The sequence below is a fragment of the Eretmochelys imbricata genome, chromosome 1 (genome assembly GCF_965152235.1).
Source record: "Eretmochelys imbricata isolate rEreImb1 chromosome 1, rEreImb1.hap1, whole genome shotgun sequence".
In the NCBI taxonomy this organism is placed as follows: domain Eukaryota; kingdom Metazoa; phylum Chordata; order Testudines; family Cheloniidae; genus Eretmochelys; species Eretmochelys imbricata.
Genome location: NC_135572.1, coordinates 160,852,306 through 160,867,078, shown reverse-complemented (window position 1 = coordinate 160,867,078; position 14,773 = coordinate 160,852,306). Strand labels below are relative to the sequence as shown.

At 41.0% G+C, this 14,773-nt stretch overlaps 1 protein-coding gene across 1 annotated transcript in view; it reads right to left on the bottom strand.

Annotated features, from left to right (window-relative positions):
* Window positions 1-14,773, bottom strand: part of DSCAM (DS cell adhesion molecule) — a 558,550-nt gene that overhangs the window by 216,890 nt on the left and 326,887 nt on the right. Inside the window, exons 7-8 of the mRNA XM_077813965.1 lie at window positions 12,569-12,865; window positions 11,463-11,738 (exon numbers count right to left, since the gene is read on the bottom strand). Of these exons, the coding sequence (XP_077670091.1) occupies window positions 11,463-11,738; window positions 12,569-12,865 (573 nt within the window). The remainder of the gene's footprint in view (window positions 1-11,462; window positions 11,739-12,568; window positions 12,866-14,773) is intronic.

Here is a 14,773-nt window from a genome sequence, read left to right as displayed (position 1 = left end):
GAAAAATCAGAGCAAGAGAGAAACCCACCCCAGAATAGCCAATAGCCAGGGGTTAGAGCACTCCCCTGGGAGGTGGGGGAGACCCAGGTTCAAGTTTCTGCTCTGATTAAGAGCAGGAACTTAAACTTGCGGGGTCTGACATCCCAGTTGAATGTTCTAGCCCCTGGACTGTTGGCTATTCTGTGGTGGATGGGTGTGTCTCCCTCTCTCTCAGTTCTATCCCTGACTTGAGAAACCTTCGCCACTAAAGTTTGATCAAAATCGATATCTTTCTGTGAAAAGTTTTAGTTCCGATGAAAAAATGTTTTGTTGAAAAATTCCTGCCCAGATCTAGTTCTGAGCATCCTAGACTCTCATGGAAATCAAAGGAAATCAAGGGTGCTCAGTTTGCTCTGGAAAGATTCAGCACCTTGCAGAATCAGGTCTTAGGCCGAGATCCTCAAGAGGTATTTAGGCACCTACCACCAATTGATTTTAGTGAGAGTTAAATGCCCAAATACCTTTGAGGATTTAGGCCTTAGTAACTTTCTGATATCACAGAATAAGTCTGGAATAGAACTTAGTGTTCTAACCACTAGACAACTCTGCAAACAGTTACTTACCAGTTACGTAATATTCCCTACTGTCTTCAAATGGGACTACTCAGAGTTCTTAAAGTTAAGCACATTCATAGGTATTTGCAAGATCAGAACCTTAGGGTGAAATTAATTTCTATGCACAAGGGCAGCAAAAGTTCTGTGCACCACTTCAGTCGTATGCAAGTCCTATTAAGAGGCCTAGTTCAACACATCATGTATTTATTAAGAAGGCTTAACTGTAATTAAACATTGTGCATGGGCCTTGTATCTGATGGAAAAATGAAGCATTTTGGGTTTAATATGTCAAAGACTATGATTTGTGTCTACAAATTAATCAGAGAAATAATAAATATGTGAAGTTCTGATATTAACTTCACCCATTTGCACAAGCTCTTATAACAGAATCATGGGATAGATGTCAAGAGACCGAAGAAAAAATAATTTGAATTTGGAAGCCCCGCTGTTGTTGACAGCAGAAATATTCTTGCAGGTAGCAGTGACAGTCCATACTGATCCAATAAATTAATTTCAGATGTTGGACATTGGAACAGTCCCAATTCCCATTCACACTGATGACAAAAATAGCTATACACTAGAGTGTGGGTTAGGGTTCTTTGACTTGTTCTTTCTTCAATTTGTAGTTTTGAGGTTGACATTTCCATAGTCGTGAAAATGGAGACAAAGAGGAACAAAGTACTGGCTTTCCCCCTTCAAAAATGTCATTTCAGAGGACTCTGAGAGTAGTATAGCTTGAAGTAAAGGTGCTAATTTAGGAGTACAAGCTCCCATGTAGGAAGTCACTTGACATTATTTGTCATGGCTTCCAAATCTAGCAAACATTTGTTAGAGATCGCATTAAAGCCTGAAAGTATTAGATATGCTGTACTAGACAACAGCAAAGCAGTTCAGACTGAATAGGGAATGTTTTTATGTAACATCTGAAAATAATTTTCACACATCTATACTTCCAGGTTCTTGCTGGGATCAGAAGCAGGTGTATAGTCTGAGGTAATTTTTGGCTTATGTACAAATGAAAAGTTCCAGAAACTTGCAAGAAAGACTTGTCTCATGAAATTCCCACCCTAATTCTGGAGATTCTGAAGGATCAAATTAACATTCAAATTTTTGAGTAGCTTTTTGCAAGGTATTGAATTTAGCCTCCCCACTCCTAATCTCTTATATTATAATATGTAGGTTGACTTCACCACTATGTAGCAGTTTCCAGCTGGAATTCAGAAAGTTGTGACATTTGAAGACCAGCACATTGTCTCTCCAAACACGTTATTAGAGCATAAATGAGACAGACCATTGTTTACTCCTGTTGTATAAACTTTAACATGCACGCAACCTGTAGCGGTTTGGTGTCCTGGGAGGGACTATTTTTTAAAACCAATATGTTATTAGTATCATTGCTTTGACCAATGTCAATATTTCAGTGACAACTCCAACTTGTTGCTAACAGCTAATCGGATATTACATTTGTATGCTTGAGTTGCTCAAGACAGCTTCAATGAGCTAACCTGAGTAGGTATATTCTTGGAAAACAAATATACTTCACATCTCAAGAACCCAATGACAGACAACAAAAAATTATTAGGCAAAATATGTCACAATATTTCTAAAATAAAGTGGCTATAAGAGAGATATTTCTGATATGTCATGTTTGAATAAATATAATTTGTACAAAGGTTGCATCCATCCCCAACTAAAGAAACTATTTAATTTTTTTTAAATATAATATAATATAATATGTTACCTTACCACTGCATTACTCCAGTTTTATGCTGGTATAACTGCAGTTACACTGGAGTGTAACACAGAGCCATATAGTACTGTTAAATGTACAGACAAGTATACTATAACAAATACTTCAAAAACTGTGTTGCTAAAATGTACTGCTATAACAAACATTTTTTCCTGTTTGGCAAAAGCTTGTACTTGAGCAAACAGGTCTCCAGAGCCTGTGGGCTTTTCCCCATACGCTCAGTCGATTGTTTTTCCACTCCCATTGTAAGTAAGAAAGCATCGAGTAGGACAAGGAAAGATCCAGTGAAGAGTAAGCCTGGGGAAAAACAGTGCAAATTTCAGCTCTCTGCCAAGCAATGTAATGTCTTAGGAGTGCTGAAGCTAAGAGCACTTCTTTTATTTAAAAAGAGGATCATTGGTCAGGCTCACTAGTGCTAGCACAGAAAGGTTCAAATTAGGTCTCCTTGCCCCAGCAAGCGCACCTGTGAGAGATTCCTTTCATTACCTTCAGTTTGCACCACTGCCTTCCATTAGGAGAGAAGCAGCTTTAATTTCTTGGCCAAAGGTCCATAGGAACCTTGGAGGAAATTGCTGAGGGGATTCACTGAAACAGCACATCCTCCAACTAATCTGTCTTTGCAATCTTCCCTCTGAACACTGCGACCCTCACCGCCTGTGGTCCCCCCGCAGTGAAACTGAGGTTGTTGTCACTTTATGTCACTGTTCCTTAGTGAAAAGAAAAGGAGGACTTGTGACACCTTAGAGACTAACAAATTTATTTGAGCATAAGCTTTTGTGAGCGACAGCTCACTTTATCGGATGCATTCAGTGGAAAATACAGTGGGAAGATTTATATACACAGAGAACATGAAACAAGGGGTGTTACCATACACACTGTAACCAGAGTGATCACTTAAGGTGAGCTATTACCAGCAGGAGAGCGGGGGAGCGGGGTGTGTGGAACCTTTTGTAGTGATAATCAAGGTGGGCCATTTCCAGCAGTTGACAAGAACGTCTGAGGAACAGTGTGTGTGTGTGGCGGGGGGGGGAAGGGGCGGATAAACATGGGGAAATAGTTTTACTTTGTGTAATGACCCATCCACTCCCAGTCTCTATTCAAGCCTATGTTAATTGTATCCAGTTTGCAAATTAATTCCAATTCAGCAGTCTCTCGTTCGAGTCTGTTTTTGAAGTTTTTTTTGTTGAAGTATTGTCACTTTTAGGTCTCTAATCGAGTGACAAGAGAGATTGAAGTGGTCTCCAACTGGTTTTTGAATGTTACAACTACAATACCCACCTGCTGAAGTGAAGAAACAGATTGACAGAGCCAGAAGAGTACCCAGAAGTCACCTACTACAGGACAGGCCCAACAAAGAAAATAACAGAATGCCACTAGCCATCACCTTCAATCCCCAACTAAAACCTCTCCAACGCATCATCAAGGATCTACAACCTATCCTGAAGGACGACCCATCACTCTCACAAATCTTGGGAGACAGGCCAGTCCTTGCTTACAGACAGCCCCCCAACCTGAAGCAAATACTCACCAGCAACCACACACCACACACCAGAACCACTAACCCAGGAACCTATCCTTGCAACAAAGCCCGTTGCCAACTGTGTCCACATATCTATCCAGGGGACACCATCATAGGGCCTAATCACATCAGCCACACTATCAGAGACTCATTCACCTGCACATCTACCAATGTGATATATGCCATCATGCGCCAGCAATGCCCCTCTGCCATGTACATTGGCCAAACTGGACAGTCTCTACGTAAAAGAATAAATGGACACAAATCAGATGTCAAGAATTATAACATTCAAAAACCAGTTGGAGAACACTTCAATCTCTCTCGTCACTCGATTACAGACCTAAAAGTGACAATACTTCAACAAAAAAAACTTCAAAAACAGACTCGAACGAGAGACTGCTGAATTGGAATTAATTTGCAAACTGAATACAATTAACATAGGCTTGAATAGAGACTGGGAGTGGATGGGTCATTACACAAAGTAAAACTATTTCCCCATGTTTATCCACCCCCCTCCCACACACACACTGTTCCTCAGACGTTCTTGTCAACTGCTGGAAATGGCCCACCTTGATTATCACTACAAAAGGTTCCACACACCCCGCTCCCCTGCTGGTAATAGCTCACCTTAAGTGATCACTCTGGTTACAGTGTGTATGGTAACACCCCTTGTTTCATGTTCTCTGTGTATATAAATCTCCCCACTGTATTTTCCACTGAATGCATCCAATGAAGTGAGCTGTAGCTCACGAAAGCTTATGCTCAAATAAATTGGTTAGTCTCTAAGGTGCCACAAGTACTCCTTTTCTTTTGCGAATACAGACTAACACGGCTGCTACTCTGAAACCTGTTCCTTAGTGGAGTTTTCTGCAGCATGCAAACAGAAACATCTACATGAATGGCTTCTGACCCACCCTTTCACAGGGTACAGAGTGAGCTCCCCTTCCCAAACTGGTCTAGATACCTTGGCTGATACAAATAATGGCCTGTCCCTTGTCAACTTGTTCTGCCCCTTTGGGGTGCTTACTCACCTCCATTTGGACTGGATTCACTTGGTTTTTATGCATTGAGAGTGCAAGGATCAGGACTGTGTCTGGGCCTTGTGCAGACACCCAGGACTAGACACAGTCTAGCTCTTTGTAAATTTCCTTAACAACAGCTGATTTCTCCTAAACAGTTTCATCAACTGTGTGTTACCAGGTACAGAATCCAACTTAGTCTCTGGAGCATTAGACTTTCAATTGTCTGCCCCTTACTGCAGCATATTGAACCTTATCAGCAGGGATTATCATTCATCAAAATATTTATTCCAAACTGAAAAGAGTGAACAGACAAACAGACTAGACATCTGCTAACATTACATCTGCTAACAACATTTATTGATCTGAGCTACTGTCTCCATATATCCTGGGTTCATTGCTAAGTGTTAATCTAACCTGTCCTGAAAAGGGAGAAACAATGTTCTAAAAGCCTTTGCTAAGCAACTGCATAAAAAAAAGAAAAGGAAAGAAAAGAAGAGGCTGATCTGTGTGATTCTATTGCTGTACAAAGACACTCATTTATCAGGGTACTGAATCATAGTGCGTTCTTCATTTCTATGCTAATGACATATATATAAAGTACCCCCTCTGCCAAAATACCCACCCCTACATTAAAAGTATTGCAAAATCAAGCACTCATAAATTAGGAAATGCAAGAAGGTTTACATAGATTCTAAGGCCAGAAGGGACCATTGTGAATGCCTAGTTTAACCTCCCACATAACACAAGTTACAGTTTTTCACCCTTGAACTGTTGTTGAGCTGGACTATATACTTTACAGAGACAACAATCTTGATTTGAAGATCTCAGTTGATGCAGAATCCAACATGTTCCTTGGTAAATTGCTCCAATGGGTGATTACCTTCACTGTTAAACATTTGCACCTTAGTTCTAGCCTGAATGTATGTAACATCAGCTTCCAACCAGTGAAGTCTTACTATGCCTTTGTCTGCACAGGGAGTTAACTATTTCCACAGTTTGGGCCTTAGCCACACTGGAGATTGCCTCTCTCCTCATGTTATATGTGAGAGGCTGAGATCAACTAAAGGACTTGAGCTAAGAGCCACAGATGTAAGTGAGAGGGGACTACTGGCAGGATGATTTTAAAGAAGGACCACTGGCTCTCAAATTGACTCCTGCGACTACTTTGACAGTCATACTGGTTTCACACCAACAACCCTGCTATCATAATTCTAGAATTACACCCAGGCAGTTGGTTTTACATCCACTTTTCCATTATCATAATCCTGATTTTATAATCTTACATATATGTGTGTACTGTGACAAAGTTCCTGCTCTACCTTGGTGGGTCTTGCGCTTATTGGCGGATTTGCTCGCCTTGGAGCTTCACAGCAGCCCTCAGATGGCCGTTTTTCTGAATTCACAGTCCAGGTTGACTCCTCCTGTGTCTGACCAGGAGTTGGGAGGATGTGAGGGGAACCCGGGCCTGTTTTCTACTCTGGGTTCCAGCCCAGGGCCCTGTGGAATGCAGCTGTCTAAAGTGCCTCCTGGAACAGCTGTGCGACAGCTACAACTCCCTGGGCTGCTTCCCCATGGCCTCCTCCCAACACCTTCTTTATCCTCACCATAGGACCTTCCTCCTGGTGTCTGATAATGCTTGTACACCTCAGTCCTCCAACAGTCCACGTTCTCACTCTCAGCTCCTAGTGCCTCTTGCTCCCAGCTCCTCACACGCACACCACAAACTGAAGTGAGCTCCTTTTTTAAACCCAGGTGTCCTGATTAGCCTGCCTTAATTGATTCTAGCAGCTTCTTGATTGGCTGCAGGTGTTCTAATCAGCCTGTCTTAATTGTCTCCAGAAGGTTCGTGATTGTTCTGGAACCTTCCCTGTTACCTTACCCAGGGAAAAGGGACCTACTTAACCTGGGGCTAATATTTCTGCCTTCTATTAATCTCCTATAGCCATCTGGTCCGACCCTGTCACAGTACATATATATAATATTCATATGTAGGCACATATATATATGAATATATATATATCATACACATGCACCATCCATAACCCTCATTTTAATGAGTGAGAGTCAGTTATTAGAGAAAAAATACCCTGATATAATTGTTCTATCAGGTTTGCAGGAGGTAATGTAGTGTAACTTCAGCAGAAGATAGGGGGAAGGTCTCTAAATCACGGAGATAAATAAGCTTTATGAAATCAGTGACAACACTTTTGAAAACTGCATTCTTTTAAAATTGTGCTGCATCGTCCTCTCTCCTGGACTTCTTTTTCAGTAAGGGAAGTGCAAAATTTCCCCTAACAAGGGAAATGCAAATGCAAAGAACTCAAACCAAAACAAACAAAAACCCCACATTAACATGGCGTTAAGGATAGAGATGGATGACGTTTTTCAGACAGTGATGTCCATGCTTCCCTTAATGCTGTCAGCCCAGTGGTTAGCACACTCACCTGGGATATAGAAAACCCAGGTTTAAGACCCTGTATCTCATATCCAAGATGAGTGCCCTAGCCACTGGACTATTGGCTGTGCTGGGGTAGCGCTCTCACTCTCTCTCTTGTCTGTTCTCAGCTTCTCTAATCCCAAAAGGAGTAGAGAGTAGCAGCACCAAGCAACTAATCAGCTTGCCTTGGGGCTTGCTGGACCTATCTTACCTTGCTGGTATAACTGGGTCACTGTCTCCTTGTAAGCATATGGGGCAGGGGATGGTAAATGGCCTTCCCGAGGGAAGTTCCCATGTAGGCTTCCAGGAGCCTCCTCTGGGAGGTGTTGAGTTGCCATATGTCTTTCCCACAGCTGCCCAGCAGCTGCTGGGAACTTCTTGTTTTTAAGCCTTTATTCCATCCTTGACGTGATTGACAGAGCCAGAGGGATGGGGCTAACTTTGCCCACAGCAACTCTTTAAACCCTTCATCACCAGTGCAGGGTTTATACTCCCTTTTGGGTCCAGTCAATATGGAGGAGGAAGCTGCCCAATTCAAATGCAGAGGGAACAAGAGCTGTACCCAGAGGGTGAGGGAGAACTGAAAATGGTTGGACAAGGAGACTCGGATGGGGAGCTCAGAGGGGAAGACTGGGACTGAAAAGCCTGAGGAGCAGAGACTGGGATTGGCAAGGTGAAGAGAATGGAACTGGAAGAAGGACACAGGTGGGGAAACGATAGGACTGGAATAAGGACAGGTTGGACAGGGCACAGCAGAATGGGTCAAGCTTGGGAGGAATGAGCAGAAGAGTCTGTGCAAACAGAAGAATCCTCTTTTAGGTCAAGAGACAGAGGTCTGCGCAGTGGATCTAAAGGTTACAACCCTGTTGATCACCTATGATCAATATGATGCCATAGGATAGATTTCTATTTTTGCAATTTGCTTTATTAAAAAGCCAGGAAATTATCCACAAATAGCTATATTGAAGGAATATTATTAAGGTGGCAAAGGCAAGCACTCAGAAGTTAGGAAATGCCAGAATTAAGGTTGGCTGTGCAAATGAAATATAAGGGCCTGTGATATGCAGAGGGTCAGACTAGATGATCTAATGGTCCTTTGAGGCTTTAAACTCTATGAAACTATTTCAAGATATTTGAATTCATCGATCGAAGCTGCCCCATATTTTGTATTTTTCAGTATCAGACATAACGGTGTCAGTCTGAATTATAGAAGAAAAGATAGCACACTAAAATTATAATAGTTTACATTATATTTTCAGGCAATAGGCATATACTGACTGTTGTTAACTCCTAATGTTCCAAGAAACTATATATAATATGCAGGATAAAATCTGTATGTAGTTATTAACTATTGCATCAAAAAATGTCTAGCTGTCTAGGCTAATTTACAGCAGTGCTGGACTACAGCTAAAATATATAACAACTAAATTAAAATTTGTTCAGATTTGATGAGACAACAGAATAAAGCCCATCTGTGGAATCTTGTATTTATTGTAAAAATAATTTTGTTAGGATACGGATTTAGCTAGTATTTTTTTTAAAATACCTCACTCTCGTCAAGATAAATTAAAGGCCTCTGAATCGTTTGAGACTTTCACAGAGAGGCAGAGTCAAGTTTGAAATTGGTTATACACTATACAGTATATATATATATATACTGGAAATCAAAATGCCACCCACCCACTTCAGTGGGTGGGGGAACTTAATGGTGCTGGTAGTGAAGAAGGAGAGCTCCAGCAGTGAGGGTGGGAGACACATTGAGGGACACCAGTTAGCTTCTCTCCCCCCTTGGAGTATCTGGCACTCATTGGCCAGCTGGAGGGGAAGGGCAATGTTTGGCTCACATCCCCCAACTCCAGGAATTTAACCTGAAGCCTGGGCCATGTGGGGCCTCTTTCATCTCCATTACAGCAGCCCCATCCTCCTACCCACTCGGAGCTAAGAATAGGAATCCAGTCTGGCAGATAGATTCCCATTCTTGAAGCCTGGGCCATGTGGGTCGAGTTGTTTATCCAATGAGAGTCGGAAGGAATTTTTTCTTCCATATGGCCAGTTGGCAGAGGCCTGGGGATTTTTTTGCCTTCCTCACAGCACCTTCAAGCCGCAGTAGGTTAAGCAGGAATGTGCTTGCTAACTGAGGTACCTGGGTGAGTTATTAATTCATCACAACTTGTGGCCAGTTTCCAGTGCCGTTAAAAAGATAAAGTGAATGGTTCCCAGAGGTAAAAGACCTGGGATTTTGCTGATGTGTCTTGGGCTAATGGGATAGGTTGAGACCTGGTGGTACACATGGGCCAAGGTCCCCATCTTCTGCCTCTGTCCCCTCATAGGGGCGGGGTGGTAGGACTCAGAGCCTGCTGAGTCCTGGGAGCTGGGCTGAGGAAATCCTACCCCAAGTTACGGGTTATATGGTAGGAGCCCTGTAATTGATGTACTGGAACCACTTAAATGCCTGGTATAGGAGACCAGGACCGATAGGTGGATAGCACCCCTCTCCTGTGTTAAAGTTTAATAAAAGTTGTGGTCTTAAAATCCATCCACGTCTGTCCTCATTTTGCCACCACGTCTGGATCAAAATACTCTGAATCTAAGGCATCAAATCGCTTTCAGAATGGCAGTTGTGTTTTGGTCTAGATATCTGAATTGTATAGGTAAGGCACCTAGGCTTTTTTTACAACTATAGCAAGAGCACTCCCATTTACATCTGATTACATTAGCTGTCATAAGCACTTGAAGAATGATATAATTAAAAGGTGGCATTCTCAACCAGGGGAACATTAGAGATGATATCAGCACAATCACTAACTTAACATTCATTTTCACAGAGATGCACCAACGGCAGTTTTGCAAGACTGTTACAGTGACAGACAAGATAGAGCACATGATAAAAAGCTGCAGTGTTAGCAGCTTTTTATAACAAATTGCGTGGAACAGTGCCCCTTCTGGGCTAAAGAACATGATGGGTCACTCCTTGAAGGGTCCACAGTACTACTGGTTACAACCTAATCCCTCCACCCCTTCAAGTAGTAAGCAATTAATATAATTCTAGAATGAAAACAAGAAAAAAAGTGTATAAATGTTCTTGGTATCTTATCCAAGGCCTGACACATATTAATCAAAGAAAAACGCAAAAGGGTAGAAAAGCTTTTGAACAAATTCATAAGGGGAAAATGCACTTCAGTTCTTCCTGCAGGCTTATGTGAAATGAACCTGTTCATCTTGGATGGGGGACCAGACCATATCGCAGTACAACCTAGTTTTGAACAATCAGGCATAATGAGCATTTTTGTGCTTTTTATCTTTAATGTCTTTGCGAATGGTCTGGATGCAATGCTTGGAAATTATCATCATCTACTTCTGAATGTTTACATATCAGTTTCCACATCCTTGTATGTATGGAAACTTTTGTATTGATTTCAAACATCCTGTTCCAAATTACAAGTCATGTAACGTTAAAATGAACTTAGAGAAATGGCTCTCTCTTTAAAACATCAACATCTCCCTAAAAAGAACAATTCATTTTTTTTTAAACCAAGTTTAATTAATTTAGCTATTGTATCTGTTTACTGCTTACTGGAGAAAAGGAGAAATAGACACAATTCATAACTAACAAAACCTCATTGCATTTGCTAACAGCTGAAAAATAACTAGGTTGCAAAACTGACTTTAGTCATCAAGAAGAGACAAAGACCAATGAAACTTCGATGATCGTAACATTCAGGTGAATGATCGGCCATCCTCAGCCTCTGAGTCATCTCAGAAGAAAACAAAGGGTTACATTCCATGCTCTTCAGTCTTCAGTTTTTAGAAGCACTAGAGTCCTCCTCATCATATAAGGCCAGATTCTCCGAGATTTACATATGGTGAGCAGTACCTTACTATGCAAGTCGTGCCACTGACGTCAACAGAATAAGGCACAACTCAATGACAGCAAGTATGGTACAATATGATATCTGTAGATGACCATTGGCTTTATATCATGCCTACACAATTGTTAAAAAAAAAAAGCAGATTAAAAGCAGATTAACTGTCCTATAGCTTATTTTCTAATCACCGGTACAATTTTATATGTGTGGATTCTTGGACTGATTAAATACCATCTGGCCATTAGCTTAGCTTTATATTTCAGTATAAACATTACCTTTTACAGTCACATGAACACTCTGGCTTGTAGACAGCTGGGGTTGAACCAGAACATTGCATGTATATTCCCCCTCATCCACTTCCTTCTGCACATCTGAGAGTTTCAACGTTCCATTGTTTTCAAATGCTACTTGGCGATGGTTAAAAGGAAGCAGGTCAGAGTTCTTGTACCATTTAATTGAGTAATATGGATAGCCAATCACACGGCAATGTATATAGGTGTCCCGTCCTGCTATTGCTGTGATATTTTTCATTGGACGGATGCTTGCTGGCCCTGGAAAAGTACAAAGAAACTCTTGAAAATAATTTAAGGGCATACTTGCTAGAGGAAATATTCATTTTTTGCTGATTATATAAATGTTTACAACATCCATTAATGTATCCTGCATGACATTTCTTCTTAACATTGACAGTTTTTGCTTTTAAGAACCACTTAAGCAGTCTTCCTAATCTTTATGTGCTCTAGTTTCTCTCGCCCTACAGCATACATTCTAATTAGGGCTGTGGTATATGTTTGTATTATTGAATACGTGTCTGATAAAATCTTTACTGCATTACAAATTAAAGGCTAGGGAATGATTTAATTAAACGTCAAATACTAAAACGTATGCTAAGCTAGAATCCTGTTACACATGAGAACACTGACAAAGTTAGCATTCATTCTGATGTATATAAAATATATTATCATGAGGATGGGTATTATGACATGTAGAACTACTGGTTCAAGCTAATGTACCATGTGCATGAGTAATTACAATGAATGTAGGACAACTAAAAGAGGAGAGGAAAATAAGAAACACATGCATGCAAAAACTAAAATAGGAAAACATATTAGTGAGGACACTAACCCTCATGCTTGAGGAACATAAGTTTAGGGAAAGAGATTGTATAACAAGCTGACTTCACAAGCCAAAGAGGGGATGGGCCTTCCAACCTTAAACCATACAACAGAGTTTCTAGAGGGGGTTGAGGGAGGTGTGAAGATGGGAGAACCACAGTAAGTCAGTTTTGGCATTCCAAGATTCAGACCAGTGCATGCAACAATCTTCTTCTCCACTACAATGAGTTATGTGTGTTTTTTTGAGGAGCTGATTTGACAAGCACCTCTTACGTTTATTCGAGCCTGGTACAGGATGACTCCAGCAGAGTTGTTGGCAGTACAGCGATAGACTCCCCCATCTCGAACTTGAGTGTTAGAGATATTCAGGTAGCTGACCACGTTGCCCTCAGAGGTGATAATCTGGCTGATACGATGATTACCATCTTTGATTATGGGATCTTCATCTAGTGTCCAGGTGATCGTAGGCAGAGGAGTCCCCTTCACATTGCACATAAGGGAGACAGGCTCTCCTGGACTCACCACTTTCTCACTGAAGGCAGAAATGATTTTGGGAGTTCCATCTGAAGAGGAAATGGAAAGCAAATGAACAGCACTTACGCACAATAAAACTGCTCTCCCTACCTTTGTTTAGCCCAGCTCATAAACCAAGAGTTCTGAAAGGGATGCTAACCCTCATCCTTCAGCAACATAAGCCAACCTCTAATTAATGAAGTTTAGGAAGGATTTTTCCTATGGACAGGTTATCTAATAACGGATTACTGCAGGGTTTCTTTTGCACCTTCCTCTGAAGCTTCAGGTACTGACCACTGTTGGAGAGATGAAACTGGACTAGATGGACCATTGGTTTGTTCTGATATAGCAATTCCCATGTTCCTGTGAAAAAGGCTTAGACTCCATAGGCAATTGAGAAGCCAAAGAAGTATAGTGTAAGCCTAAGATGTTTGGGGATATACTTAGTACACATTTCAGTTCCTTTGAAAGTTAAGGACGAATAACAGTGGCCAAAACCAGGCATAACTTGTGTCTGCTAATTCCACACAGCTCTGTTCAGTGCAGTCCAGTCCTACAATATCTTTTGTTTTTTACCGGTATTAAAATAAGCCTTTTCCAAATACAAATTGCTACTCATGCTGATGATGACCATTTTGGAGGTATCTTAGTGTTGTACACAGATCTCCCAGGCTGAAAAGGACACCAAATATATTTTCTTCTGACCCATGTCACAATTTAACCAAAGTCTCCAAAGTGCAAGTGAGAAAAGAAAAGGTACGGGGTTTTCGAAGTATGGAGTAGAATTAAATTACTCTCTATCTGGATAGCCCAGAGGGATAATGGTTTTAAGAAAAATGACACTCGATTATTATTTAGAAGGTTCTTTCCCAGATCTTGCAACGCAGTACACTCTTTCTGTTGTTCTTTTTTAAATTATACTTTAAGACTGGTGTTTAGAATGGATTTAAATATAATCGGGGGTAAGAATGCATCTGGTTCAGCTCATAATCTGTACGAAGCAGTCTAGTCAGAGGTTTAGAAAACAATTCTGCTTGCCATTGTCTGGATCTAATGCATAGCATGGCCAGCCAATTCGTTTTAAAGTTGAGAAAATATTAGCATCAGCAAAGACTATAAGGGGGTGGTTTAATCACAGTATAGAGAATAGCTTAAACCTCTTGAAAACCCCTCTCTTCCCACCCAGTGGGCTTTGCCCTATGGGAATAACTCATTTTAATTCCATACAAGATGTAATGGGGAAGGACATCAGTGACAAGCATCAGTAACTCTAATGTTGTGAGAGAATATGCAGTGCACTCAGCACATTTCATGGAGGCTCAGACCAGCATAATTCCATTAGAAATAGCCTCTCCTTACCTAGTAATCTCAACACAGGATCACACAGAAAACTGAGGGAGATCTGGTGATGTGTGTGGAGCTTGAATTGCTATCCCCACTAAATGTGCTGAATCTGAGCAGGATTTAAAAAAAAAAAAGTACAGCAGCGTTCTCTCTCCCCAGCACAATCACCTAGGAGCATCAAAATTATCATTCCCAGTACACTGAAACACCTAAATATTTCAGCAGGGACATTAGGTTGGGTTTCTTATATATTTTTTCTCTCTCCCTCTCTCTTTGTTCCTGTCTTATTGGATGTGCGACAGAGTATTTAAAATGTCTTTCTTCATCTCTGACTCTCTCTCTTCCTTTCCTTTTCCATGCATTTGCACTGTCATCTCTCACAAGACAAAAAAGCTATTGGCTTTTTATCCTGAATGGAAACTGACACACGACAAATAAATCAGTGAGTGTGCTCAGTATGCACCTCTGCCCTTTTTTTATTCAAGTGACAGGCTTTTTTGGAGATGAAAGCAGACATTATTTTCCCAGCAAGACCTGAGTGTCTTTGAAATCTTTCCTGCTGTCGCTCTCTGATAACCTGCACTCTCTCGACATCATTATAGATTATCAATATG